Here is a 25,305-nt window from a genome sequence, read left to right as displayed (position 1 = left end):
ATAACGCAGTCACGTGTACCTTCCGAAAAAGGAAAGTAGATCTATACACCTCTCTGCCTTAAGAGTGTCCTTCAATACTCTATAATAATAATAGGAAAATGAGTACTATGAGTGTTTATATTTTATTATGGGAGGTTTGTTCTGTGCGTCTTTTCTCGTACGCATTTATGTACATGGTAGCTCCCTCTACATGGTTTGCTCAAAGCGGACATCAACTATTTGTAGAGCTCATATTCCATACTCGTAGCCGGATCTAGGAACTCGCTTCTAATACTCGCCCAAGGTTATTGAATCCTTCCTGGGCGACCTTTTTTCCCGCAATACGATTAGCCGCACGCAACTTTCGTGAAAGGTCCCAGGAATCTCCCTTGCAGACCAAACCATATAGCATCCCCGCAATGAAAGTATCTCCCGCTCCAATTGTGCTGGAGGCGCATCAGTCAACGTTCGAGCGTCAAGTATAAATGACGTAAAGCAAGTTACTTACTCAACTACCTGGAAATCGCCCGGCGTGTATGCCGGACTATGCACGAAGTTTGTAGGGGTGGTTTCAAGGGCCGCAGCTCCATCTTGCCCCCACGTACAACAAAGAAGAGACCTTTCAGCCTAGTTAGTATACACAGCTTCAAATTTGGGGTAGGAGGTGATTTACGCCTTATGTATCCGAGATGATTGCTTTCGAACACATTCTTCAGCGGACTTGTATCCATTGGCCTGCCAATACGTCAGTAAAGCTAATCCTAAAAATAATAGACAATAGGATGCCCACTTGAGCCCAACTCTTTGAGTAAAACACTACATCTGCCTCCTCAGAAAGTTCCTGTAGCCCTTCCCGCCCAGGCTTTTCCACCTCTACACTGATCTTGGAGTTCGGATAGTGGTGACGGATATGACGTATACAGGCCAGTGTCACGTCTGGTATGCGGCCCTAGACATTAACAGTGTAAGCTAAATACAATACACTGTTGATCCAGTCGAAATAGACAAACCTCAAAATGATACCAAGCGTCTTGGGCCCTTAGTCTGTCAGTGATCGAGGTGAACTCCTCTAACGTCATTTCCGGAAGCTCATTATAATTGACGATTGTCCTGCTGCCGGACGCTTCGCTTTTGAAGATATAACTAGAAGCTGGCTCCTGAAACTGTTCACGATAGATACAATGGCTGAGAGATACTCCAGGTTCAAAAGCCTCTCGGATTTGCCGGGAAGCAACAGAAGATTGCGCAGGTAGGATGGCGATAAGATTTAGCGATGTTTCCTTAGCCGCTGGATTCTCCGCGACGAGCTGTTGCAATACCTCCAGGGTATTTGGACAGTTCCCTCCTCGTCGTCGCGAGATACTGGAAGCACGTAGCTTTTCATCCTCTCCGGGGTAATGCGGTGTTCTGATGATGTGAGCTGAGTTTTGGTGCGTAACGGGAGGGAAACAACTGACGTTAATATTGTATCGACATAGCAGGCGCCTACTGCGACTAGCAACATGATGTTTGTTAAGAGGCTTAGTCCCGGGGGTTCAAAAGTGGATGTTAGTCGGGCAACCCAATATATCTGCCCTAGCTGATAATTTAGTGGTAAAGTGTTAGTCGAAGGTCAACATTCGCCCAACCTTTTGCCATCTCCGAGTGGGTCGCGGTTCCGCACACACACCCCGCACTGTTCATCATTCCAGCCAAAACAACTTCAACTGGCCCTAGATATTGTAGATGAAGGATTTCCTTCTAGCTTTTAACGCGAAGAATGAACCATTGGTTGCTGCTAACTTAACACAGGGATAACTGGATACCCATAGAATAATCAAACATGCAGTTGGTGAATATGTAACAAACTCCAACAACACCAGAACCCCCAATATCTCATTGTTGTTGGTGCAACCCGCGAGTTTTAATCCACAGAATAACCACAAACGCAAGCCCAAACCAATCAGTGTTCAATAGACGGAAACACAAACTGAGTGAGACCACCACCGCCGCCAACGCCGTACGCACCCCCGTTTCCAAAATAGGGCTGTAAGGGTCTTGCGGGACCTGCAGCAGACCAGTTTCGGCTACTGTTGGCCTGGGAATTCAGACCGAGAGGAATGTAAGCTGGCTCCTGACGTGCTGACTGAGACTCATTTGATGGTTCATTCGCAACACCTCTCGGTGATACAGTGGTAGCATGTATCTGGTTCCGCTGTCTTATCCTCCGCCGGATATGATTTAGTCTGTCGCTGTTGGGGGAAGATATAGCTGGTTCACCGTGTTTTGCACGGCTGTCGTTAGGGCGATGAGGTTCCTGCTGACGGGGAGGCTTCGCTTGTTCTCTCCTCGGTGGCCTTGAATGTTTGGGCTCAGCGTGCGGGCCACGGGGATGGGGATTTGGACGTTGCGGTGGGGTGGAAGTTTGAGAAATGAGAGACGTGGACTCCGCGACAGCCTGTCCTGATCGTACAGACGACGGGGTTGTCGGGAGTTGTGGAGCGGGGTTAGAAATAGCAGGTTCGTCCACTATCGTAACATCGTGGTCTCTTTCAGTGATTTCCTCTTCCAATACTCCAAGGCCCTTGTCGTGACGGTCTTCCATAACCTCCGTGGCAATTTGTTTTAGAACACGAAAACGCCGCCTAGTTGACAGAGCCAATGTGTCAGTATACCAACAACTTGAAATGGAGGAGCTGGGATAAATATACGTCAAAGTGTCCGCAGAGTAGGTCTCATTTCCAAGCATATCTGCAATTTCTTGAAAATCCGGGGCTTTGACGTTCATGTGGGCGAAAATCGCGAGAAGCAAATACTTATCGCGCCTGTGGTCCCATACAATGCGGCGACGGCGGCGTTTCGGGGTAGCTGGCTGCTCCCCAGGGGCATCGGCAGATGTACGTTTGTTTGTCCTTGCCATTGTGAGCCCAAATTTGTGGGATGACTCTGGTGGAATGGAGAGGACGATGAAATAAAGCAACTCTAGGCTGGTGAGAGTGGTTGTGGAGGGTGGAGGAGACTGAGCGAAAATTCGCGTCTCGCACCCTGAGATCTCCTCATGATGCGTCGCGGTGGCACGCGTAACGACACGTACGCGATAATGGGTTGAGTGGATAGGCAATGAGAAGAAAAGGGCACAAAATGGTTGCGGGCTGCGAGTTGCGGGGGTAAGAGGGTCTCAAACTGGCGGGGAGCTTGCTTGGGCTATGAGCAGTTTTACCATAGCACCCAAAGGCTGGAGCCGGCGATGTTTTAGATAGCAATTCTTCTATGATAAGCGGTGAAATTGGGTTGCACAACCAGACATGGGAAAAGACAGGCTGAGACGTTTGGAAAATAGCTTCAGCCTGGGGCGTTGTGTCGCACAAGACGCCGCGCATCGGCATCTCAATACTGCCAACCAGGAGACCTCGGTATCCGATAATGACAGTTAACAGCCAGTTGTCAGTTTAGCATTTATCTAGTTAGAATTTCTGATATAGTAGTTCTTTGAACAGGTCTGTCATAGATCCATAGGCCATGGCCAGGATGGCACGGTTTGGTGGTCATGTACCCAGGTCCCCAGAATCAGTACCATACAAGGTAAATCTGACCATCTAAAGTAAACTTTTGAATAGGAGTTTTAAGACAAAGAAGTAGACAGGAGGTGATTGACTTGCGATTGCTTTTAGTTTTGATGCACCATCCATTGGCTGTTCAGGGCAAGGCAGATCACGTGACAGGCCTCCAAGATCCCGGCAGATATGCAAGAAGCCAGTTTAGCTTCTAGAACAAAGATATGCATTATGTAACTTACATATAAAGAGTTCAAATTGACCCTGCTACAAACAAACTGCTCAGATGTCGGGCCCTAGTCCAAACGCCATGAGACGTTGACAACCAAGACCGCATATGCAGGTTCCCAGCGCTTTCAACCACAGCGCCACCACATGAACAACATGATATCTCCTCAGTCTTTTCATTTTTATTGGAACTTAAAAATTCCTGCACATGAAGGCTTCAGCCTTCTCTTTGTCTCTAGCAATGTTTCCTACCGTTGAGTCACCTTTTGTATTAGGGCTTCTCGCTAGGGCAGATGGCACATATATAGCCTGACGTGCACCCAGGTGTGGAATTCTTCATTCCTATGCATCCACCTTCCTGACGTTATACTCAGAACAGACGCAATCATACTATCTTTCTATCCCCGAGAATTTGGACTCTTTTCGCAATGTCTCCCTTGAAGGATTCTGCGTCGACCTCTGGGAAGGAGTCTGCTCCAGCTCCTCCCATCGTTAGGCGCAGCAAAACCATGCCAACTGATAGTCCATCAGCAAAGTTCCTCTATGCCATTGTCAAGCAGCTCGACCTCAAAGGTGTAAGTATACACCCACACCATCTTCAGGTGTCATCCATGCTAACAGCGAAACAGATCGACTGGAACCTAGTCGCATCGCAGCTCGAAATCTCCAACGGCCACGCCGCTCGTATGCGCTACCACCGCTTCCGAAACCAGATGGAGGGAATCCACTCCACGCAGCGGAAAAGAGCATCAACCAAGCCCCCCAAGTCGGGCATCAACTCTCTCAGAGCGAAGAAGCAGAAAGAGATCACACCAGAGCCAACTCAGGAGGTCAAAGCCGAATTCAAAGGCGAACCGGAACTGCTCACAGAGAGCGCCTACAAGACGGAGCCGCATATGAAAACTGACCCATTCCTCTGCCAACCGTCCTCCAGTCTCGCCGATATCCCGCAATATGAGCCGCAGACATTGGCTTCTTCGTATGCGCATTCGCGTTCTCCTTCCTTCGCTCCTTCTATCGCAACTCCATACCAAAATATGTCTTTGACTCCGGAGTTTCGCATGTGTTCTTCCATGCCTCCTTACCCTCCAGTTCCGGACTCGGTCGAGCACAGCTACCCGACTCCGGTTGAATGGACACCAGTGCAAGTTGGGACATTAAATCCGTCTGAGGAATACAATGATATTGAGATAGCGGAGAAGAAAGAATGGGAAAGAGAGGACAACAGTGCTTAGAAGGAGTGAGCACATCCATTTTCATGTACGGCGTTTTGGAGAATCGGAGTGGAAATTGAACTCCATTAATACCGTGGGTCTATTTTGTTTGTTCTACTTTTATTTGGATTTGGCTTTTATTAGAGTGTTTATAGAAGCTTCTCTGGTTGCATTTGGTTTGACAGACGCATATGAATTACCGGCAGGACCTCGTTTCTTATCGCTATGGACAATAATAAAGAGACAGTGGCTAAAATAGAACAGATCCATTCCCTTGTCTTCTGAAACTGGCCTCAATAATTTCTCCAGAGTTAAGTGCCGTGTTGATGGATGCAGAATTCACTTTATTGCTGGATCCCTCACTCTGGGTTGGCTTAAGAAGGCCTTTAAAAATCCCTCACTTGCTCCCACTTCTCTAGAGAGAGATTGTGTTATTCTAACTTCTCTCACTTCTCTTCTCCCTCCACCTTCAGTAATATTTCCACTCTCTCCCACAACCTCGCTTTATCAAACACACAACTACCTTCCATCTCTCATTCCACAAGACACCCATCGTCCCCTACGATATAGCGACAACAATCCAAACATCTTTCTACATCTCAATCCATACCCCATCGCCAAAATCAAACAGCATGGCGTCAAACAATGATTCAAACAACACCGGCAACTCTGATGACCCCGCCTCTCAGGACGCCCGCTTCGGGTTCGAATGTTTGAGAAACATTAGAGACGGAAAGGCAAGACAGACACTAACAACCCAACCCAAAGACAGAGCACCATAACTAACAATGAGCAGGCTGACATCTCTGGTGTGGGCGAAGCCCTCGGATACACCAATGTCAACTCTGTTGGAAACCGCTTCCGTAAGATGCGTGACAAGTACGGTTTTACCGGACTGGAATGCACTAATGGGAGCGGAATTTCCATGAAGGAGAAGCCATCTTCTCCAAAGAAAGATGCCGATGGCCCTGATAAACCCACTAAGCGTCGTCCTGGAAGACCCCCGAAGAAAGACACCCCACGCAAGGGTGCAAAGATATCGACTGCTGATCCGATGCCTGCCACTGGGCCTGTTGCTAAGAATGGAGATGGCACCGAAGAGGGGAATAATGATGATCAGGTATGTTAAGAGCTTAATATAGGGACTGGGTAGTGGCCGAGTTTTGAGCTGATGTTGGAGCTGCGGAATTTTGAAGTAGCTTGACTTGTCATGTCAGCTTGAGAGTGGTCCAAAAGGTAAGCCAGTGTCTTATGTTTCAATGTATTGTTGCTGACCACATAATACATATTTTATAGCTACTATTCACTCTCGCTTGATTTGAAGGAGATGACAAGCTTACTTGAATATTTGGGTTACGAAGGCGTTGGACTGACAGAGTTCGAGGGCCATAATCTAACCGCTGGATATTGGGATGATACAACGGAGGTGGAATTAGGTATCAATGCCACAGGATGAATGTTATTTAGTAACCAAAACATGCATAAGAGATGGAGTCTGAACGCATCCTGTTTCTTAAATAGCTCTAAATGGAAACCATGGAAATTCTTTAAAAGAAACATTGTAGTCCTGTCTTGTCCCGTAATTCTCACTACACTTCGAGTTCGACCATTATTACTTACTGGTGTCAGGCACTTGACCATCTAAACACACCCAACTCCCTTATGCAAAGTTAAGGAATAATTAAAATTCTATGGTGTTTTACCTTCGCCTCCTACAACGTGATCACCCCGAGCACTCTGCAGAGAAGAGGAGAAACACTCAAGAACAGTGATTTACCTTTCCCATCTTCCCAGCCTACCTCAATCCCAAAACCTCTCAGTGTTGCGCTTGCAAGTCCTCACTTCTACACCAACCGTCATTTCATAACCCCTCAGTTTTCTCCCGAGTCCCCCAGTCTCTACTTCTCTCCTATATATTCTAAACATCCACCGCACGACAACTCATTCTACTCACCACGTCTCCATCCACACCATCACAGACCTACGAATATCTCATCTCGAACACCTACCACACTCCATCACCATACAAACAAACCAGCCACAATGTCCCTCTCTAGCGATGACCACGTCACTCTCCTCCTAAGCTGCATCAATCACTCTTCCAGCGGCAAGGTAAGTCACCTAACTGACGCAGTATCATAAAAATCCCGAAACCATACAATAAACCCTCTTTCCGTCACAATCGCGCGCAACCCAAGCTGACATCCCACCCAACAAAACCAGATCGACTTTGGCGCAGTCGCGAAAGAATGCAACATTATCTCTGCAGGAGCTGCGTACGTCTACACACACCCCCCACACATGTTCTGTTCTCGTTACCCCATTCCATGTCTACATGTCCATCAACTTGTTCGCAAAAGCTATAAATAACCAAGATTAACCCTCGAAACAACAGGTCGAAGCGCTTCTCAAGACTCACGAAAGCACACAAAGAAGCTATGAGCAAAGGCGGCAGCGCCGACAATGATGCCAGTAAGGCGAACGAAAACGACTCTAGCGAAAAGGACCCGGAACAGGCTGGTGCAAGTCTGGCAAAGGGTAAGAGAAAGGGTAGGGCGGCGGCTACTACAAAAGGCAAAGGTGCTGCGCCTGCGAAAAAGAGAGCAAGGGCAGCGAAGAATAAAGTTGTCGTGAAGGAAGAGCCGCAGGATGAAAAAGAAGAAGAAGAAGAAGAAGTAGAGGACGCAACCACCAATGACAATGATAACGACAATGCCAAGGTGAAGGACGAAGATGAGGACTTTGATATCATGGGCACCATTTCGGATCTCAGCGAGGATCTGGGCGATGTTGATACCGACGAGAGTTTTTGCTGAAGGGGATGGGAGGAAGGACGAGCCCCCTTTGTTTTGCCTTTCCAGAGAAGGTTGGGATCTGAATTATCGAAGGAGGGTATCTTGCGGTTGCATCTCCATGCTTTAGGGGTGGTTTCTATCCCTCATACTCTAGGAGACTTTGGTTTTTGTTTCTTTATTCTTTCGATTTCCACTTTTAGATGGCCAACTTCAAGCTTACCTCCGGCTGTCTCCTGCCTGCTGTCTAACATAAACTCGGGCAACGCCTGCTGAATGTTTATCAGACATACGCAGATGAATCTAATTATTTGCAAACGTTCATCTCATTATTCGTACTTGATGCAATCGTAAGAATAAAACTGCTCAGTGGGTATCTGAAGAAAACAAGGAAAAAAGAAAAAGGGCAACGAACAATAAGTACTCAAAAGGAAAAACAAGAAATCGGTCGCTCAGACATAAATCAACATAAATCTGGGGTATATGGGTATTTGAAAAGTTCGTGATGATGTCGACGGGGCCAAAATAGCTGCAAACAGGGTATATGCCAAAGATTGCACTTATATATCTGCCATTACGGATTCGAGAATTTTTCGTTTGTACTGGGATACTGATCGTTCCCTCTTCTGCATTTGTGCTCGAAGCTTCATGTAGCGTTGCTTCCATGTCGTCTCGGGTATAGCACTTTCGGGGCCCTCCACTTCAAATTCGGCGTCAGTCAAGCTGTCCAGCTCACCGACGTTACTTTCCAATTCGTTTTGTTGTCGTGGGGTATTGTCAAATGTGCCTATGGCTATTGAAGGGTTGACGCCGGCGTTGGTAATGTGGAGATCTTCGAATGAGGCTTTCGTTACGAAGCCCGGACCGTGTTTGTATTCGACAGAGAGATTATAAACGGAAGTTGCCGAGCCTTCGCTTGTATTCGGGGCGCCAGAATCATAGGTGCTCTTCACACTCGGCTTGATGTGGACCGCTAGCACATTGTCCGTCACGCCCGAATACCCAAAATATGGTCCTAGGCCAAGGTGCAGCGCTGATGTTAGAGCAGCAGCACCGAAAGGCAATTTGGAATACAAGACAGTCAAGTTGGTCACCACGACTGAAGCTAAGGCTCTCGCCTCTTCTGCGCTTAAACCAGTCTGCCGACCAGTGAGTCTCGCTCGGAGGAGCTCTCCAGAGAGTATTCGTGCTACATCATCAGGATTTATTATCGTGTTCGGAACGCCGTCACGATTGATGTTAGATGCTGGATTTGCAATGGGCGTATTGCCGGGCCCCTGTGCTTGAAAATCTGCGGTTCCATTTTTCATAACAGCGGATGCGTTGCTCGCACCGTTTATCTGCATTGTAGGTGGGGTTGCAAGGCGCACAGGAGCGCCTTTGTGCTGTGGTACCTGAAGCTGGAGCTTGTTCGGCTTCCCACTCGCGTTTATTGGGGTGGGGGACTGTTGGTACTGGGCAGGGTCCTGCTCAAGAACAATGGTAGGCGTCGGCCTAGCTCCGGTGCTGTGGAGATGAGACGGGTCGGAACGGTTGGGATTCACGGGGAAGGAGGAAAATGGCCCAGATACCGTTCCCCTATTTGGCGGTCTGCCACGCATCTTCCCAGTAGAAGAGGTTGTATTGTTCGGCCAGGCAGATGAGACGGCAGGGCCATGTCGTCTTTTAGCACGCGATTTTTCCCCCGTCGATGGTGTGACTGCGGATCGTGGTTCGGCGGACGGAATAAAGAGGTCTGCTGAATGATGTCCTCTGGGGATGACTGCTGATTGCGGGTACGCAGCGGGTGATGCCTCGCGGTCGAGGCTTTTCCAGCGGATATCTTGCCCCTGATGTGTTCCAGTTGCATCTGCGTGCGCATCGCCCGGGAACGAGGATGTTGTTATCCATGGATCGGGTGGCTCCATGTCATCTGGGAATGCGCTGAAAGGAATAGCGCTTTGGGGAAATGCCGTTGAATGAGCAGGAAAGGGGCCTGCCTGAAAAACGCCAACAGAAGTGTCGAGTTGGGGCCTTTTCAAAGCCCTCTCGTTTATCTCTTTCTCGTCCGTCCTCTTCCTCCCCCGCTTTGGTTTCCATTCAGGTACCAGAGCTCTCAAAGCGAGATCTTCTTCCAAAGGAACACCATCGCGACTATCACTGACCACAGCGTTATTCGGCGGAAGTTGTGTGTAGTATGGATGCGGGTGACCAAGGCAGTATTCAAAAAATGCATCTACATGCATCGCACGCATCCAGCGCTATGAAGCAAGAACCTAGTTAGCTGGAAAAAAAGACGTGGAAGAACCCATGCATACCTTGAGGCGAACAGCATATTGTTGAACCTTTTGGGTGCTTTGTTTCTTCTCCATGTCTGGTGGTTCCACTCCAAGTTCAATGGCTAGCTGGATCCACGTTTTCAGCTCTTTGCTGTCGAGCCTTTTGATCAATTTCCAAAGTGTAAAGATGCTGAAGCTCTTGCCATCACTACGCGGGGGGCACCGAAAGGTTTTGCGCAGCTCTGTCGAATCGGCAGAACTTGGAACATTGGGGTTACAATAGAATATGAAAAGGACATAGGCATCATCGATGTTTTCATCCGTGATATCGCGGGACGGCAACGCACGCGAATCGGCCCGGTCTATTGAGTTGCGTATCTGTCTTTGCCGCAGCGAGTCGAATATCGAAGGGGACATCGACGGCCCTGAGCGCGCGGGTGGCCCCGGGGGAACAGCTGGGCGCTGGAGGGTTGGAGAAGATTGTACACTGCGGGGAGTTGCTTTGCGATGGAGCGGGGGTGACTTGGAGTTAGCCAACTGCGAATGGGCGCTGCCGATGGATGAGGCACTCTGTATCCCCGGCTCTATGGAGGCAGGATACCTCGCATACTGCTGGATGACCATGGGAGAGGCGCCTAGCTCGTTCCGCTCGGGCTGGTTGATCACAGTGGGGAAAGTGCTCTGCATCGCGAACAGTGGCCCGGCAAAAGAGGAGGCTGTCGGGGCCTGATATTAACAGCTGAGCGTATGTATACTTGAGAAAATAAATCGGGGCGCATGAGGAGCTGTGAAGAAGCTGGCTTTGAACAGCGTCAGACGAATCACGATAAATAGCGCCTGGTCAGATGGTGGCAGAGCAATCACTCAGCCCGGGGCCAGCCTGGACTAGCGCATGAGTTGCTGGTGCTGAGAGTATATATAAGCAACGAGAGTCATGTAGACGCAGTTAAACAGAGTCCATTATCGTCAAAACGCAGGGGATAGCAGTCCGCCATGGCCCGAATAGCAAACGGGGGAGAGGGGAGGTGACGAGAAGGGTGGCTGGACGACGGCGGGCGCTTTAAGAGCGGCGACAATCATCAGCGACTCCGACCTCTGACGGCGCGTCAACTAGACTCGTCTTGGGCTCTTGGACGGAGCAGCTGTTGCTATTTCGAGACAGGGCAACAGTCTAGGCCAGGCCTGGTTTAGCGTTGGAGTCGGTTTGCGGCCTTGTTGCCTGGCAGCTGGGTCACCTGATGCACTGCGTCGGCGATCGGGCCATCATTGGCGTTCAACCAGCTCTTATCGATAAACCTCTCCATCCGTCGACCTTGGCACCTCGACATCGACATTGATCTGCTCAGTTTCTTGCTCTCTGTCACTCCTGTTTCTATTATCCCCCCCTCATTCCAAAGGGTGATGGCTTATTTCTCACTTCCTCTTCCATGCGCCGCTCTCTCCATCTAACTGCAGCCCGCCTGAGCGGGGCATGATCCCATTTCACCCTCCACAATCCTTCGTCCCGCAGTAGTACGATCCCGAGGCTGTGCGCTCATGGCTCCAACGATGCGTTTCCCTCGTGGACAATCGCGACCAGTTCGCTCAAATCGCACCCACGTCCAGTCCTACAACGAAGAAAGCGGCCCGGATGACCCCCTGGGTGAAGACAGTGGAACTGACCAAGAGGGGTCGAGGCGCCTTTCTCTCTCTCTGCGACCACGTTCAAACCGCATTCCCATGTCGTACCGGGAGAACTCAAGTGATGATGAGTTGGAGGATTTTCCAAGTGAAGACACAGGCAATGTGTTATCTCCAGAAACCGCCGTTCATCCAAACCAACATCTGTCTGACGTCGTTACCCACGCCATACCCACCGCACCTGCGCGCGCGCGCCGTACTCGATCCGTTAAAACTAGGTCTCAGACACAAAAGTCAAAACGAACCCCAACGAAGAGGCGACTGGAGCTAGGGAGGCCTCTCAACAAGCGGAGGAAGACGCAGGAGCCCGATAGTTCCCCTGTTGGTTCGGGGGTTATTCCGCCATGGCAAACCCTTCCGTACCACATATTATTCGATATATTTCTTCGCGCGTCTTATCCACTTGTCGAGGAAAAGACTATCAGAAGGAACAGCACCGTCAGTTGGTTGGTGAGCGTTGCATTGCTATGCCGCAATTTCTACGAGCCAGCTCTCGCGGCTCTCTACCACTCTCCGCCACTCATACCCGCTCCTAAATCACACGGCTTACTGAGCCTTCTCGCCAAACCCCAGGATTCGCTCTCCACCAACTATGTCAATAAAATTAAAGAGCTGCATGTTGATGTCGAGACCCTCTTGGTGTACAAGAGCGGACCAACCCTGGGATACTTCGACCTGTCTAAATTGATCGAAAATACCCCCCAGGTCAATGTACTCCGGCTATACCACAATAATGACTATGTTGTTGGCCTTCCTTCGTGGGAGATTTCGCGTTCAAAATGGGTGTATCCTGAAGCACTCTTTGCGTCTATTAACTCGGCCTCCATCCGGCTTCGCAGTTGGGACTGGAATGCTCGTTTTATGGACACGCAAGATTTGCTTCCCCTTATTTTATTAAGACATAACCAGGCCCCCTTCAAAAGCATTCAAAATCTTAGGTTATTGCACGTTGCATCAGAAGATGCGAACGGCGACGGAGTCACTGGGATGGCTGAAGAGAGGGAAAATGTCTTAGCTATGGCTCTTAAGGAGCTTCCCAGTTTGCATCGACTGGAGTTTCTAGAGTCATCTATTTTAAACGACCATCTTTTGCCCAAACTACCCTTCAACCTGACCTCTCTCACGATTAACAACTGTGACGACGTAACAACTGCCAATTTCAGTCTTTTTCTTTCCACTCACGGCCATAGTTTGCGAGAGTTGAGCATCAGCCATAACCGCCACCTAAGTCTTTCTTTTATTGTGGACCTGAAGAAATTCTGTAAGTCCCTAGAAAGGTTTACGATGGATCTTTCGATGCATGACTGGTCGAGTTACCACGACGTGGAACCACATTTTGAGGAACTACTTTCTCCATCGGAGATTCCCACATGGCCTCCAACCCTACAGCACCTCGAATTGGTACAGTTGCGCAAATGGAAGGATAACACCGCAGAGGCCTTCTTTACTTCGCTAATTGAAGCCGCCCCTGAGCTGCAGAATTTACGGAACTTAATAATTAGCGCAATCTTGAAGACTGGATGGCGCGATCGTGCCTCTTTTCGAGAAAAGTGGATTGGCAGGCTCGAAAAGGTCTTCTTACGGCGAAGCCCACCTCCAAACCCAGCATTCCGCACCATTGTACGGCACTCAGAGGGACAGGAGCGGGGCGACCCAACTGAGGGCTCGCATATAGACGAAATCGAGATCCCATCACCCTCAAAGCGGAAAAGCGCTCGGATCGCTAGTCTTAAATATTCGGATGGTGAGGACGACCAAAGTCCGTCACCAAGAAGCTATCGAATGAACGAAGCCGATAGTGATAATGACCTCCCCACCACGCAGGGTATGTGTGATGTTGTGGTGATTCGAATCGACAACCAACGCCCCAGGGAAACCCAATTCAACGAACAGGACTTTTTAGATGACGAGCTGAGTGGGGACGAAGATTGGACTGGCCATGATATGGACATGGGTGATGGGGGCCATGCGTGGTAAATGAGCCACGAGAGGCTCTGCCGTGTTGTTCCGCCAGATATTGGCACCTTCATATCTCATCTTTCTTTATTGTTTGCCGGGAGGCTGTTTTTTTTTCCCGGAGTAGTTGGCGTCTTAGGCCATACAGGAAAGACCATGGAGTTTCGCAGCATTCAGCATGTGTACATCGGTGGGCGTTTATTTCAGATTGCTATTCGTCTAGTGCTTTTACGTTACCAGTTTTGACAATGTGCTGAAACTTTAAAGTATTTACCTTGAAAAATCCGTAGGTTGCGGTTGATTCGCCGTTGGAGACCACGTTATGCAGAAGATATGAACTCCGGTGTCACCGTTGTCACCGTACTTTCTGGCAGTCTCCCCGCCGCGGACTTTTGGATGTGTCAACTCCACTCTTCGCCGGATCCCAAAACTAAGCCAACGGCCTTCGACCATCAGCCATCCAGCGCACTTATCTCGACTCCACTATCTGTGTGTCTCCCATTTAGTGCACGCTCGGCCCCGTTATAATTTCTGAAGAACATTGAACAGCTGCATATCCCACATTCTCAGTGCAAAAACCGTCCACATCCAGTACCTATATATTCGCGGGCCCAGATCCACTCGTTCATCCAACTTCCTGGAGAAAACAACTTCAGTCAACAAACCGACTGAATACCTGAGCGCCCATAAACGTTGGGCCAGGCCAGCTAACGTTTGATATATCGATCAATTAAGACTCGGACTTATCCATGTAATCTCGATACAATGACGGAATCATTTCCCTCCTCCCCCTATTCGCCGCCCAAGCCGCAAGGGTCGCCTCACCATGCCCCTCCATCGGATGGCGATAGTCACCTCGAAATTGTATGGCTGTTGTTATCCGTACCTTCATAATAATTCAAAGGCAATTGTGCTAATCACCTGTTTAAAGGACTCAGATCAGACCTCAAGTTATCAAGAGGAGTTGTGAGTCGTGTCAGCCAGGTGATTGTATTCTCATCTATGGATGCTAACGGCGAGCCATGGATCCAGTGCAAGCGACACCACTTCCCTCAGTTCGATGATAACTTCTTATCGATATGAGAATGGCCGACGGTATCATGCTTACAAAGAGGGTGCATATTGGTATTCAGCCTTTGCAAAGTGCCTGAGACACAATTTTGATTGCGTTTCTTTTTAGGGGTCCAAACGATGAGGAGCAAAATGAGCAACTAGAGATCGCGTACGCCCCCGTTTCGTCCATTTCGACATAGGAGCTAACATGAAATGTTTAGACACCACATGTTCACTATGCTCCTTGATAACAAACTATTTCTTGCACCGACAGGAGATCATATTAGGGTAAGAAACAAGCTAGAGAGAGAGAGCTCTTGTGTGAAACATACTAAAATACCAACAGAGAGCACTTGATATCGGTACAGGCACTGGTATATGGGCAATGTTAGTAGCGGAATGCCGTTAACGATCGCAGATACTAAGCAAGTTCCCTAGTGATTTCGCAGAAGACTACCCCTTTGCTGAAGTTATCGGCACTGATCTATCTCCTATCCAACCCGGGTTTGTACCACCGAACTTACGATTCGAGATTGATGATGCGACTGAAACATGGGTTTATCCCGAGAATCACTTCGACTTAGTCCATGTTCGGTCAATGTATGGGGCAGTAGCCGATTGGCCTGCCTTCTACCAAAATGCTCTGAAGTAATCCAGTTAGCCAAGAAACCCGGAAGCGAAGAGCTAATAGTTTGACAGGACATTGCAGCCAGGCGGATGGATCGATCAGCTGGAAATGTCTATACAATTCCGGTCAGATGATAATACTGTAACCGACGACCATGTCCTTGCGGTTTGGTCTCGGCTCTTCATAGCCATTGGTGAGAAAATTGGCAAAACCTTTCAAATTGCAGAGCGCGCCAAAGGATACATGGAGGAGGCCGGCTTTCAGAACGTGACTGAGCGTCGTTTCAAGCTACCCATTGGTCCATGGAGTAAGGATAAGAAATTGAAGAAACTTGGGATGTGGAACCTAGTTCATTGCGAGAGCGGTATTGAAGGGTGGGCAATGGCGCTGCTGACTAGAGTGATGGGCGTAAGTACCCTGTGCTGCGTTTCTGATTCCGAATAATTTGGACTGCAACACACAGGCAAGCTGACATTTCATGGTATTTAGTGGACATATGACGAGGTCCAAGCTCTCTTGGCTGACATGCGCAAGGGCCTTCGGGATCCAAGCATCCATGCTTACTTTTATGTGTAAGTCGAACCCTCACTTTGCAATCCACTGTGGCCGTCCACTCATAGACTCTTCTATCCACAGCGTTGGTGTATGCGGTCGCAAACCTCAGGTATAACTTACTGTAAATTATATATCAGAATATGAAGGTCATATTTCTCCCTCAAGGACATTGACTGTCTCCATCCTACACAGCTACCTGGACCTATTGGCCAATGTCCGGGAAGACATCGCAAACACTGAGCTTTCGGTGCCTGACTGGATGGTATGCATCCAGAAAACCATATAAAAATATCTGTTGTAACCATTGGCCCCATTAAAATCTCTTGTGGTTTGAATCCACTTAGCTGTCTTGGGGAAGCTGGGAGTGTTCTCCACTTCCTATACCAACGGCATATAATTCCCAGTTTCTGCCCTTTGCATGTTCTAGCATATGGAAATGCAGTATCACGGATCTCAGTCGGACAATTCAGTGAGTCTGAACCTCGTGCCTCAAGCGCCTGCCCCCTGACCGGACCTGACCGGATAATTATCCAACGTTACACAGACTCGATGCTGCGTTAGCAAATAAGAAACTCTGATACATGCAGCTCGGCTTTCGAGATGACCACCGCCGAGATGCCACGAAGAGGCCATTCTGTGCAAGATCTAGTGTGGGGTGTCATCGTGTCACTCTCTGTTGCTCGGAGTCTGTTCTTCCTCGCGATTGGGATCACCGGATAATATATTGAACCTCAAATGTTCACACACAGCTACATCAGGCCTATGTTCTTATTATTTGCCTCACGATCTTTTAATTAAGAAGTCTAACATCAATTACCTGACGCACCTTCGGCCCAAGCCATCAAGAGGTGGATTCTGCCTGGTTGACCCTCCTACTTGATTGTTCCTGATTCCCACAATATGGCTCTCCCAGAAGTGCCGCTTACTATTTCGACGATGGCCACACATACTAATATTTGGAGACTGGCGGGTTCTATTTTGGTTATGGTCGTGCTACGATCCGCCTGGGTGGTTGTTTATCGGCTCTTCTTCCATCCACTTGCGAAGATCCCGGGCCCGACTCTTGCAAGTGCAACATTTTTATACTCGACTTGGTATAATCTTGTGGGCGCACGATTTTACCTTCATATCGAAAGGCTACACGAGAAATACGGTGCGAAGGGCCCTTTGTCCAAGAAATCAATTTGAAGCTGCATCGTGATTCCGCTAACCCACTGACTCAGGTCCCATCATCCGAATTACGCCAAATGAAATCCATCTAAGTGACCCCGAGAACTGCGAGAAAATATACTTTGTGGGATCACGATATGCCAAAGATCCTATATTCTATGACGCATTCGGCACGAAAAAATCCGTTTTTATAACATCAACCCCGGAGGCCCACCGCATAAAACGAGCTGCGTTGAATCCTTTCTTCTCGCGGAAAAAGGTGCTCGATCTAGAGGGTATTGTGCATGAGAAGGCACAAAAGTTGGTAGCCCGTATGAAGAAAGCATTTGAGTCTTCTGACGGCATCGACCTTCATCATGGTTTTCGCGCAATATCGATCGATGTTATCACGGACTATGCTTTTGATAATTCTTACAACTTTCTTGACGAGGAGGACTTTGGAGTTGGGTTTTTCAATAGTATCCGGGCCATAGGGCCTGCTCTGTGGTTCTTCCAACAGTTTCCTGCTATCCAGGATTTGGCTCTCCACATACCCTACTGGCTTGCAAAGCGTCTTAGCGGTCCATTAGCAAGTATGATGTTGCAGCAGGAGGTGAGCCTTAGACTAACAGATGTTATTTGCTGTTCTGACGTCTGTTAGGACGCTCGTCGTCAGATTCTTCGAGTCAAGTATGCTGTTGAGAGAGGCGAAAAGGCGTCACGAACCACCATCTTCCATCAACTTTTACAACCTGATGCGGCTGAAGCGTATCCCACTGTGGACGACCTGGCAGACGAAGCTACTAACGTGCTTGGAGCTGCAGCGGACTCGACTGGAAATGCTTTAACCATTGCAGCATATAATGTTGTTCGCAACCCAACCATCTATGCCAGAGTATCAGCCGAGCTCCAAAACGTGTTTCCAGACCCTTGTTCTTCCATGGACTTCCCTACGCTGGAGAAGCTTCCGTACTTGGTAAGTCGCTTATCTCGCCGATATAAGAGTTTGAGTGTACTAAACTTAAAAGACTGCCGTGATAAAAGAAGCACTGCGGTAAGATCTGTAGGTGCCATACTCTCGCAATGACTGACCGAGACCAGGCTATCGTTTGGTGTTCCCGGTCGAGTACCTCGGGTGGTCCCATATTCTGGGGCTGAATTTAACGGCCATAAAGTTCCTCTAGGGGTAAGATTCGATATCTATTTCATGAAGGTAGAGACTGATCGACACCGACTAATCTAGACCGTGGTGAGCATGAGCGCCTGGATGATGCACCATAACACGAACCTCTTCCCAAACGCAGAGGTATTCGACCCTGAACGATGGCTGGATCCTACACAGGCGAAAATGCTCGAACGGTATTTGTTCGCTTTTGGGAAAGGTTCACGACAATGTATTGGAATGCCGTATGTGCTTCACTGGGCTTCTCAAGATAAAGACTAACGTGATCTAGACTCGCCTATTGCGAGCTCTACGTAACATTAGGCCGGGTGTTTCGCCAGTTTGACAATTTGAAGACGCCAGCAAAGACTAGGGAGGAGATGCTATATAATGATTACTTTTCAGGGCATCACCCGGAGAAGAACAATAAATTTGTCTTCCGACAGTCTTAGTCGACTGACACCTATTACTCTGCAATATCGCTGGTCTGTGTTTTTCTCTCTCTTCATTAATTGGGCACTGTTATTCCTTTCAGCTTTAGGTGTCTAGAGTGAAAGTGTTATTGAGGGAGTTATGACTTCTTCACTATTAACCGCTTCCTCTCACTTCTGTCTCCTCACTTCTTGCTTTTTACTCCCCAGCTGTTTTCCCTTTCTCTCCTTTACCATCCAGTCTCTTGTAACACCCTTTTCTCAACCAGCTCTCATTCTTTGAGTACCTTGCTTTTCAATCCTTCCGCTTTCCACTGAAATCAACTGGCCTCCATATTCTCCCACCAGTAGCCGATTTGAACACAGACAACCATCAGACCTTGCATAACCAAGTCCGTACCTAAATAATCCACTGTCAATATGCCCATGGTCTGGAATGATCAGGCCGATGCCAAAGTACGCAATCTTTCTCCCTCCCTTTCCAATCCTATATCTACTTTTCAGAATATTACGGTCACCATTACTATCATAACTGGGATTAACATAGCCTCGAACTCTAGCTGCTCATGGCCATAATTACCCAAAATGACGGAAGAATGAACTGGGCCGGTATCGCGGACTACATGGGTCCTGGTAAGTCCCGCGCAGTCTGATCTTTCCTTCTACGATGCTACAACTGCGGAGCAGATATATACCCTGGTGATGTCTACTTGCTAACTGATGTAATAATAATAGAGTGCACTGTCAGTGCCGTCCAGCACCGCATCCTGCGCCTCAGGGAGAAGGCGGCAAAAGCGAGCGGCCCTGGTCCTGTTAGCAATGGAGAGAATGGCAATGAGGATGGTGCTAGCTCTGCAGCGCCGAGCCCCGAAAAGCGCAAGAGAGGAAGACCGAAGAAGGCTGTCACTGGGGACAAAAATTCCAATCCCATTAATGCAGCTGAGGAAGAGGGTAGTCCCACCAAAATGCAGAAGGGTTCGAAATCTCAGCCCGTGCGTATGGGGCAGGGTCAGAAGGAGGTGAAACTGGAAGACTCGGAGGGCTTTGCCTGATTTAGATTAGGTAGATTAACCTATGTGTGAATCGCTAATCCGGGTCTTGGAAATACGTACGAGGCTGGCCCGGTGGGAGAATGATAAGAACATATTGTTTCGCATTGGTATAATGCATATACAGTGTGCGTACCTTCAGATAGCAACGATCCAGGGATTCCTATCAATCAGATATAGTTGCGCTATCACTATCCTGTCCCCTAACATCTTCGAATTTCTGTATCTACCCAGCTACATTGAGAATAGCTATCCTGCCTAAACGCGAACATACCCCAACGTTAAAAACAAGCTACGCAAATTCATCGTCATCAAAGACAGAAGGATCAGGAACATAATCAGACGCAGAACTCTCTACAGAATCCTCACGCGGGTCAAGAAGATCGTCGCTATGATCAAGCGAATTCTCATGGCTAACCATTCCAAAGTGAACAGTAGCCCGGCGTGATCTTAGAGAAGGCTGCCGCTTAACAGGACTACCGTCACCAACTGCTTCATCTCTCTTAATGAAGCCCAAACTTGTCCCAGCCGAGGGCAAAGTTTGACCCAGTACCTGGTCCATTCCCGGAGTAGCCGGCGCAGAAAACAGAGGAACGTCAGACAGTTTCTTGCTAGGCGTATTAGGCGGCATGAACTCAGTATCCAGTTCATACTCGCCATCACGGTCACTACCAGAGATCGTTTCTGCCCTGAGGGGCGAAACAGAGGAACTCTTGCCAGTATCAGTTCGCTTGCGTTTTGTGGATCCGGCTGGAGAAACAGTAGAAGAGGCTGTACGGGGCTTTTGAGGGGTGGATAGAGTGCTGCTAGGCCCGGATCCGATGCTGAAGTGTCCCTCAGCTCCCTTGTCAACGGTGGCAGACTTAACCATCTGACGCATACGGACGAGACGCTCAGCAATTGCACGGGCGGTGGGTTTGTCCCCCGCGGCTGTTGATTAAGTTAGTTTGTTTATACAACAAGACATGGATGTGGGTATGAGAAACCTACGCCATGCTTCAGCAACCTTGCTGGTGTTGACTTTGAGCTCGTGGGTTTCAAGAATTTTAAGCAGAAGCTATACCAAAATATCAGTTAGCTGTTTATATTAAGATATGAAATGGTGTACTTACGAGCTGGTCCTTCTCGGGGGTCCATTTCATTGGCATCTTGTCCGAAATATTTGGCAAGAAACAGGTTGATGTGGTTCAAGTAGACCTGTAAAATTGAAAGGTCCTGGTCTGCTAGATCTAAGGGAAAGGAAGAGAAGTCTAAGAGGGACTAAGAAAACTAAGAGGCAATTCTGAACTTAGGTCAAGTGAGAGAAGTGTTACTCCTTTTCTTTTACTGCTCCATTTAGTTACCTGTAAGAAGCGGGTTTTCACTCTTCACTCTCCTCCCCCAACAACACAACTTCTTCTTTCCCTTGTCTATCTACTTATCTTGCCTGAAACTCTTGAACCTGACTAGCTAAACCCACACTTACTTCCTCCTTAATGCTGCTTGTTGACATCATCTTCTCTGTTCAGTCTTTCTTCCCATTTTCTCAAAACAAGCGGCTATAAGTAACACAAAATGGTAAACTGGAAATCCAGTGAAAGTATTAATCGCTTCATTGCAGCTATCATTGCTGCTCACCTGGGAAACAATGTAATTATAATTAACCTCCTAGATCTGTTAACTAAGGTCTCTACTAACCTGTTCAGATTGATTACAATGCCGTTGCTGCTATGTTTGGCCAGGGTGCGACCTATGACTCAATTAAGGGGCGATGTCGCAAGTACCATAATCTGGCAGACGAGCTAAGGGCCGACGCAGCAAAACAAGGCAAATCAATTGCTGGGACTCCCCGTGGCCGTGGAAAGACCAGTACTTCTCGAACCACTCGTGAGACTCAGAACAGAGTCACCAAATCGCTATCTGCTTCCTCAACAAAAGACAAAACTAGGGCCGTCAGCCATCTAGATACACCTACCAAGCAGGGATCTCAAAGTCAAATTGGAGATATTCAGATGAAAGATAACAGCACCAGTACCAGCGCGAGTAGTATTGGTATAAGTGTGAAGCGTGAGCCCCTGGACATCATCCAAAGCATAGAAGAAGCAGAGTTTGAGCCTTCCCCTGCTGGCAACGTGGGCTCTTTTGTTGGAGTAGTCATCCCAACCAAAGGCGAGGTGACCGCTGTAAACAAGGGAAAGAAAACCACTCGGTACCGCAGATCGCAAGCACCTCCCTATGACTCTGAGTCCGATGAGTACGTCGATTCCCGGAAGAACTCCCCAAGCTCTGGCAGAGGCCGAGCCCGTACTCGCCATCCGCGTACAGCCTCAGCTACTGCTAAGTACGCTGGACATAACTTTGGCTTTTCTGATGAGGAACACGCTTAGGCTATGCCTTTCACTTTAGCTTTTGTTATGCTTCTGAATGTGTCCTATCACCTTTTGTCTTTTTTTTATGGTCAATTTTGTTTGTTTGAGGCTAAGAGGACAGCACCATGAATATGATGAGATTTTAGGTTTAGGATAAATGTGCACGAAGGTGGCCGGCAGGAATCCACCAGGATATGCTTTTGTTTTGGTTTGTTTCCTCGCATGGGGCTAGGAATTTGTTGCTTTTCAATATCCAATGAGTACGTCAGGGCCCGGTGTCGGTTTCTGAACCATCACAATAGTGATGAACAGCTTGAGGAGATTGGAATTAGGTCCCTATTTAGGAATGAAGTTGAATTGCATCCGCATGAAGCATTTATCCTATCACCCGTATACAGGCGTATCCCAATGTTTTACAATAATGATCTAATAAACCAGGCTCGTAGATGAGTATTAATCGCAACATATATGTCCAATTCTGAAAAGAAAAATAAAAGAATAAAACACTGAAGAGCAGGAGAGCACTAATCTTACCCACCAGCTCACATTCTTGCTCTCTTCCCCGACTTCCCCTCCAACCCCGATACATACACAACATGGTTGCTCAAGGCAAGTACTTCCTCATCCTCATTAAAAACTTCAATATTCACATCGTATCTCCCATCAGCAACCTTGTGGGAATTCGATCTCAGTAGGACCCATTCCGTCTCCGGTTCGGGCCGCTTTTTGAACTCCACTGATAGACACAGTGTGGAGAGTGCGTAGCGCATGTAGAAGTCCGCGATGTGAGTCGCCGGTGGTTGTAGGGGCTTTAAATTCGCACAATCACTGCGCGTTAGCTATTGCTTATTGTGGTGTAGGAAAAGTGTAGAGGAATGTCTCTTGGAATAAGCTGACCATGTCCGCAAGCAACGCCAAATGAAGAAGATCAGAAATCTTCGACCCGTCTCGAAACGATAACCACACTTCACGTTGGTGTCCGCCTAGTCTGTGACCCCACAAGCCATCTGGCGAGCGGGGGGCAACCCATTGGAGCTTGCGAGTTACAGGAGTTGCATCAACGACGGGGTCATCGATTGTTACGCACTCTGTTTGTCGGCAGGGGAGCGGATGCGTAGTTGACCCCGCAGTGCTCTGGGAAAGACCGGTCTCCTTACCTAGGTCGGAAAGTGTAACAATTGCAGTACATGCTAGTGATTGTTGTGACGATACTGTGCCAGAGACATATTTTTCGTCTGGGTGCACCTCTAGTTCTGCATTGACAACGCATATTCGAGAAGTAGTACGGAGTGTTCTGCAAGAAATCGACACTTGTCCTGGAGTTACCATGCGCAAGAACTGAGTGAATACATGGACTGGGTCGGGGTATTTTGCTTTGTGGATTCCGACTTCAGGTTCTGCGTTGATATACCTTTGTGCGGCGGAAAGTATCACAGCGGTCAAGTATCCGCCCAGAACAGAGCTATTCTTGCCAGTCAGGTCTCTACCGTGGCCAGGAATAGGAGTCAAGCATACTGCTGGGTGCACCAGTCGGGGGAAATGGTTGCTATGAAACGGCCCTGGGAGCCATTCACTTGTGATAGCGAAGATATTGCCTCTAAGAGGGATGGCTCTGGCCGAGATTGCATTTTGGCCAAAGAAGGTTGATGAAGCTGATAAAACGCATGGTGGGATGAAGAGCCGGTGGATGAGTTGTTGGGCTCAAGATGTGTGTTACCTCCTTGCCACAGCCTTGCCTATAATCACATGTCGACGGTCTCGCGGCTACTGGGCTTGAAAGAGATCCTCCAACACCATAGTATTATATCAGGGCATCTTGAGAAGAGAACAAAAACACAGATGACCTTTGGATCAGCATCCCTAGTTGAAATTCGTTTTCTCAAACCTTTGTCATCAACTTTTTGCATATTTCATATCTGTTCTCTGGGACAACACATTCGATACCCGCCCAACCAGAAGTCCATTACCCTCGTTGAAACAAAGGAAAACCAATGCTTTTGCAAACAACTGAGGGAAAACTTCTAAACACTACATAACCATGTTATGAACCCTTCCAAGTGACTAACTGCTCTCTTCAAGGTTCCTCAGATTCGCGGTACTAGAATCAAAGGCAGCCTTGAGTTCCTATCAGTATTAAGTCCCCTCTGAGATGAACGCAGAAAACGCATAACCGCATGTAGTGAATATATTATGGCACATGGAATCAAGGCTAATGCGGTTCCCATTATTCGAAGAGAACTCCCAACCGTCGATGTCCGCTTCACCGATAGTAAATGGGCTAGGGCATGTCTTCCGGAGCACTTCCCCGCAACTACATACAACATACGATGCAAAAAGCGGGGGCGCTCGACATCCATGCTATCCAAACAACACAGCAATCTACCAATGGAGTTTGGTTTTCGTCAAGGGATGGTAATTTATGGCGGGGAAGCGGTGGCATGACAAAATGACGAGCATGCATGATGGGGCACTGAGGGCGTAAGGTGATTTTTTTTTTACGCTCTACTGGCATCGGGCTATACCCGAGAAGCCAAATCGGTCTATGAAACATGCAATTACGTTGAGATATCGTGGTCTCCGTCTCAGGTAACACGCTATTCATCCTGCGACGTCTGATGCTCGCACTGAGCGTATTACGGCCCTTGAATGTTGGACGATGAAGAATTTTTTAGGGTTTCAGCAAGGCATACCCGAGGCTGGGCAAGAAAGCCATCGGTTGACAAATGCAAGGAATTCTGCGAGGCAAGGGCCTGGCAATCGGAGAATCCGATAGCAGACGGTAGGACTGGGGCCAGACACGAACCGGCTAAGTGGGAGGGTTACAACAACTCGGACAGGAAAACAAGTGTCGCTTTTTCGGCTCCGGATTGTCTTCTGGGCAAAAAAAGTAGGCATTATCAATATTATCCGAAATAAAATTATATCAAATTTAGCATTTCCATTGTTGGCGGAGTAAATCAGGCTGGTTCCGTAGCCGGAGCCGCATGTCCGAGGTTGCGACAACCAACGAGGCTGGAAGCCTTTGATGCAACTGTGGAACGCGGGCGGGCGTCGGGCTGTGGAATCGGAGCCCGACAATTCCAAATCCCCAATGCTTCCTGCAGATTGCAGAAGGGTGTGCAATCGAATTGTGTCGGTGAGAGAGAAAGAAAACGAGACGGAGGATATTCCGACCGTGAACCTCACGTGCCCAGGCCAGTCTGATTCTTGGGGTGTCTCGGTGTCTCCTGACGCGGCGTGACCGGCGCGCCTTCCTCGCTTTTCCGAGTGGCGGGGATTTTTTCAGCCCA

The 25,305-nt window shown here is 48.4% G+C and overlaps 13 protein-coding genes across 13 annotated transcripts; 8 read left to right on the top strand and 5 right to left on the bottom strand.

The window, feature by feature from the left end:
- Window positions 1–109: 109 nt before the first annotated feature.
- ASPVEDRAFT_182060 (ketohexokinase) lies at window positions 110–1,570 on the bottom strand. Its single transcript, XM_040808884.1, has 6 exons — window positions 1,437–1,570; window positions 990–1,386; window positions 770–928; window positions 653–714; window positions 488–598; window positions 110–425 (listed from the first exon to the last, which is right to left on the bottom strand). The coding sequence occupies exons 1-6, from the start codon at window positions 1,481–1,483 to the stop codon at window positions 254–256; spliced, it is 948 nt and encodes a 315-aa protein (XP_040662140.1). The 5' UTR covers window positions 1,484–1,570; the 3' UTR covers window positions 110–253.
- Window positions 1,571–1,921: 351 nt separating this feature from the next.
- ASPVEDRAFT_78150 (uncharacterized protein) lies at window positions 1,922–2,878 on the bottom strand (the record flags this gene model as incomplete). The annotated part of the gene is made up of 2 exons (XM_040816495.1): window positions 1,922–2,603; window positions 2,670–2,878. 2 exons carry the CDS (start codon window positions 2,876–2,878, stop codon window positions 1,922–1,924), a joined length of 891 nt encoding a protein of 296 aa, XP_040662139.1.
- A 1,290-nt stretch (window positions 2,879–4,168) lies between these two features.
- On the top strand, window positions 4,169–4,975 carry ASPVEDRAFT_78149 (uncharacterized protein; the record flags this gene model as incomplete). Its single annotated transcript, XM_040816494.1, has 2 exons — window positions 4,169–4,315; window positions 4,370–4,975. 2 exons carry the CDS (start codon window positions 4,169–4,171, stop codon window positions 4,973–4,975), a joined length of 753 nt encoding a protein of 250 aa, XP_040662138.1.
- Window positions 4,976–5,204: 229 nt separating this feature from the next.
- On the top strand, window positions 5,205–6,410 carry ASPVEDRAFT_67297 (uncharacterized protein; the record flags this gene model as incomplete). Its single annotated transcript, XM_040815941.1, has 4 exons — window positions 5,205–5,657; window positions 5,723–6,074; window positions 6,180–6,190; window positions 6,251–6,410. The coding sequence occupies exons 1-4, from the start codon at window positions 5,587–5,589 to the stop codon at window positions 6,408–6,410; spliced, it is 594 nt and encodes a 197-aa protein (XP_040662137.1). The 5' UTR covers window positions 5,205–5,586.
- A 195-nt stretch (window positions 6,411–6,605) lies between these two features.
- ASPVEDRAFT_234452 (uncharacterized protein) lies at window positions 6,606–8,038 on the top strand. The gene is made up of 3 exons (XM_040809546.1): window positions 6,606–7,066; window positions 7,178–7,230; window positions 7,350–8,038. Exons 1-3 carry the CDS (start codon window positions 6,998–7,000, stop codon window positions 7,768–7,770), a joined length of 543 nt encoding a protein of 180 aa, XP_040662136.1. The 5' UTR covers window positions 6,606–6,997; the 3' UTR covers window positions 7,771–8,038.
- A 268-nt stretch (window positions 8,039–8,306) lies between these two features.
- Window positions 8,307–10,691, bottom strand: abp2 (putative ARS binding protein Abp2; the record flags this gene model as incomplete). Its single annotated transcript, XM_040805813.1, has 2 exons — window positions 8,307–9,986; window positions 10,044–10,691. The coding sequence occupies 2 exons, from the start codon at window positions 10,689–10,691 to the stop codon at window positions 8,307–8,309; spliced, it is 2,328 nt and encodes a 775-aa protein (XP_040662135.1).
- Window positions 10,692–11,552: 861 nt separating this feature from the next.
- ASPVEDRAFT_118832 (uncharacterized protein) lies at window positions 11,553–13,661 on the top strand (the record flags this gene model as incomplete). The annotated part of the gene is made up of 1 exon (XM_040805643.1): window positions 11,553–13,661. One exon carries the CDS (start codon window positions 11,553–11,555, stop codon window positions 13,659–13,661), a length of 2,109 nt encoding a protein of 702 aa, XP_040662134.1.
- A 744-nt stretch (window positions 13,662–14,405) lies between these two features.
- On the top strand, window positions 14,406–16,596 carry ASPVEDRAFT_78144 (class I SAM-dependent methyltransferase; the record flags this gene model as incomplete). Its single annotated transcript, XM_040816493.1, has 10 exons — window positions 14,406–14,504; window positions 14,572–14,606; window positions 14,673–14,765; window positions 14,821–14,862; window positions 14,915–14,981; window positions 15,040–15,080; window positions 15,132–15,341; window positions 15,393–15,729; window positions 15,811–15,893; window positions 16,464–16,596. 10 exons carry the CDS (start codon window positions 14,406–14,408, stop codon window positions 16,594–16,596), a joined length of 1,140 nt encoding a protein of 379 aa, XP_040662133.1.
- Window positions 16,597–16,776: 180 nt separating this feature from the next.
- On the top strand, window positions 16,777–18,639 carry ASPVEDRAFT_78143 (cytochrome P450; the record flags this gene model as incomplete). Its single annotated transcript, XM_040816492.1, has 7 exons — window positions 16,777–17,029; window positions 17,100–17,638; window positions 17,687–18,001; window positions 18,054–18,079; window positions 18,127–18,211; window positions 18,269–18,432; window positions 18,480–18,639. 7 exons carry the CDS (start codon window positions 16,777–16,779, stop codon window positions 18,637–18,639), a joined length of 1,542 nt encoding a protein of 513 aa, XP_040662132.1.
- Window positions 18,640–19,038: 399 nt separating this feature from the next.
- Window positions 19,039–19,670, top strand: ASPVEDRAFT_23385 (uncharacterized protein; the record flags this gene model as incomplete). Its single annotated transcript, XM_040809537.1, has 3 exons — window positions 19,039–19,074; window positions 19,179–19,251; window positions 19,354–19,670. The coding sequence occupies 3 exons, from the start codon at window positions 19,039–19,041 to the stop codon at window positions 19,668–19,670; spliced, it is 426 nt and encodes a 141-aa protein (XP_040662131.1).
- A 289-nt stretch (window positions 19,671–19,959) lies between these two features.
- Window positions 19,960–20,815, bottom strand: ASPVEDRAFT_78141 (uncharacterized protein; the record flags this gene model as incomplete). Its single annotated transcript, XM_040816491.1, has 3 exons — window positions 19,960–20,597; window positions 20,658–20,724; window positions 20,780–20,815. The coding sequence occupies 3 exons, from the start codon at window positions 20,813–20,815 to the stop codon at window positions 19,960–19,962; spliced, it is 741 nt and encodes a 246-aa protein (XP_040662130.1).
- Window positions 20,816–21,221: 406 nt separating this feature from the next.
- Window positions 21,222–22,033, top strand: ASPVEDRAFT_23383 (uncharacterized protein; the record flags this gene model as incomplete). Its single annotated transcript, XM_040809536.1, has 2 exons — window positions 21,222–21,296; window positions 21,353–22,033. The coding sequence occupies 2 exons, from the start codon at window positions 21,222–21,224 to the stop codon at window positions 22,031–22,033; spliced, it is 756 nt and encodes a 251-aa protein (XP_040662129.1).
- A 524-nt stretch (window positions 22,034–22,557) lies between these two features.
- On the bottom strand, window positions 22,558–23,643 carry ASPVEDRAFT_48589 (thioesterase family protein; the record flags this gene model as incomplete). Its single annotated transcript, XM_040814036.1, has 3 exons — window positions 22,558–22,824; window positions 22,913–23,477; window positions 23,531–23,643. 3 exons carry the CDS (start codon window positions 23,641–23,643, stop codon window positions 22,558–22,560), a joined length of 945 nt encoding a protein of 314 aa, XP_040662128.1.
- Window positions 23,644–25,305: the final 1,662 nt, after the last annotated feature.

The sequence above is a fragment of the Aspergillus versicolor genome, assembly GCF_001890125.1.
Source record: "Aspergillus versicolor CBS 583.65 unplaced genomic scaffold ASPVEscaffold_1, whole genome shotgun sequence".
Taxonomy (NCBI): domain Eukaryota; kingdom Fungi; phylum Ascomycota; class Eurotiomycetes; order Eurotiales; family Aspergillaceae; genus Aspergillus; species Aspergillus versicolor.
This window is presented reverse-complemented; position numbering and strand designations above follow the sequence as displayed.

Coding starts and splice junctions, on each gene's coding strand:
- ASPVEDRAFT_182060 (XM_040808884.1), bottom strand. CDS start 1,483: ATGTTGCTAGTCGCAGTAGGCGCCTGCTATGTCGATACAATATTAAC. Junction 715..769: donor ACTCAAAGAGTTGGGCTCAA/GTGGGCATCCTA, acceptor ACGTATTGGCAG/GCCAATGGATACAAGTCCGC. Junction 426..487: donor GGCGATTTCCAGGTAGTTGA/GTAAGTAACTTG, acceptor ATGCGCCTCCAG/CACAATTGGAGCGGGAGATA.
- ASPVEDRAFT_234452 (XM_040809546.1), top strand. CDS start 6,998: ATGTCCCTCTCTAGCGATGACCACGTCACTCTCCTCCTAAGCTGCATC. Junction 7,067..7,177: donor ATCACTCTTCCAGCGGCAAG/GTAAGTCACCTA, acceptor CAACAAAACCAG/ATCGACTTTGGCGCAGTCGC. Junction 7,231..7,349: donor ATTATCTCTGCAGGAGCTGC/GTACGTCTACAC, acceptor TCGAAACAACAG/GTCGAAGCGCTTCTCAAGAC.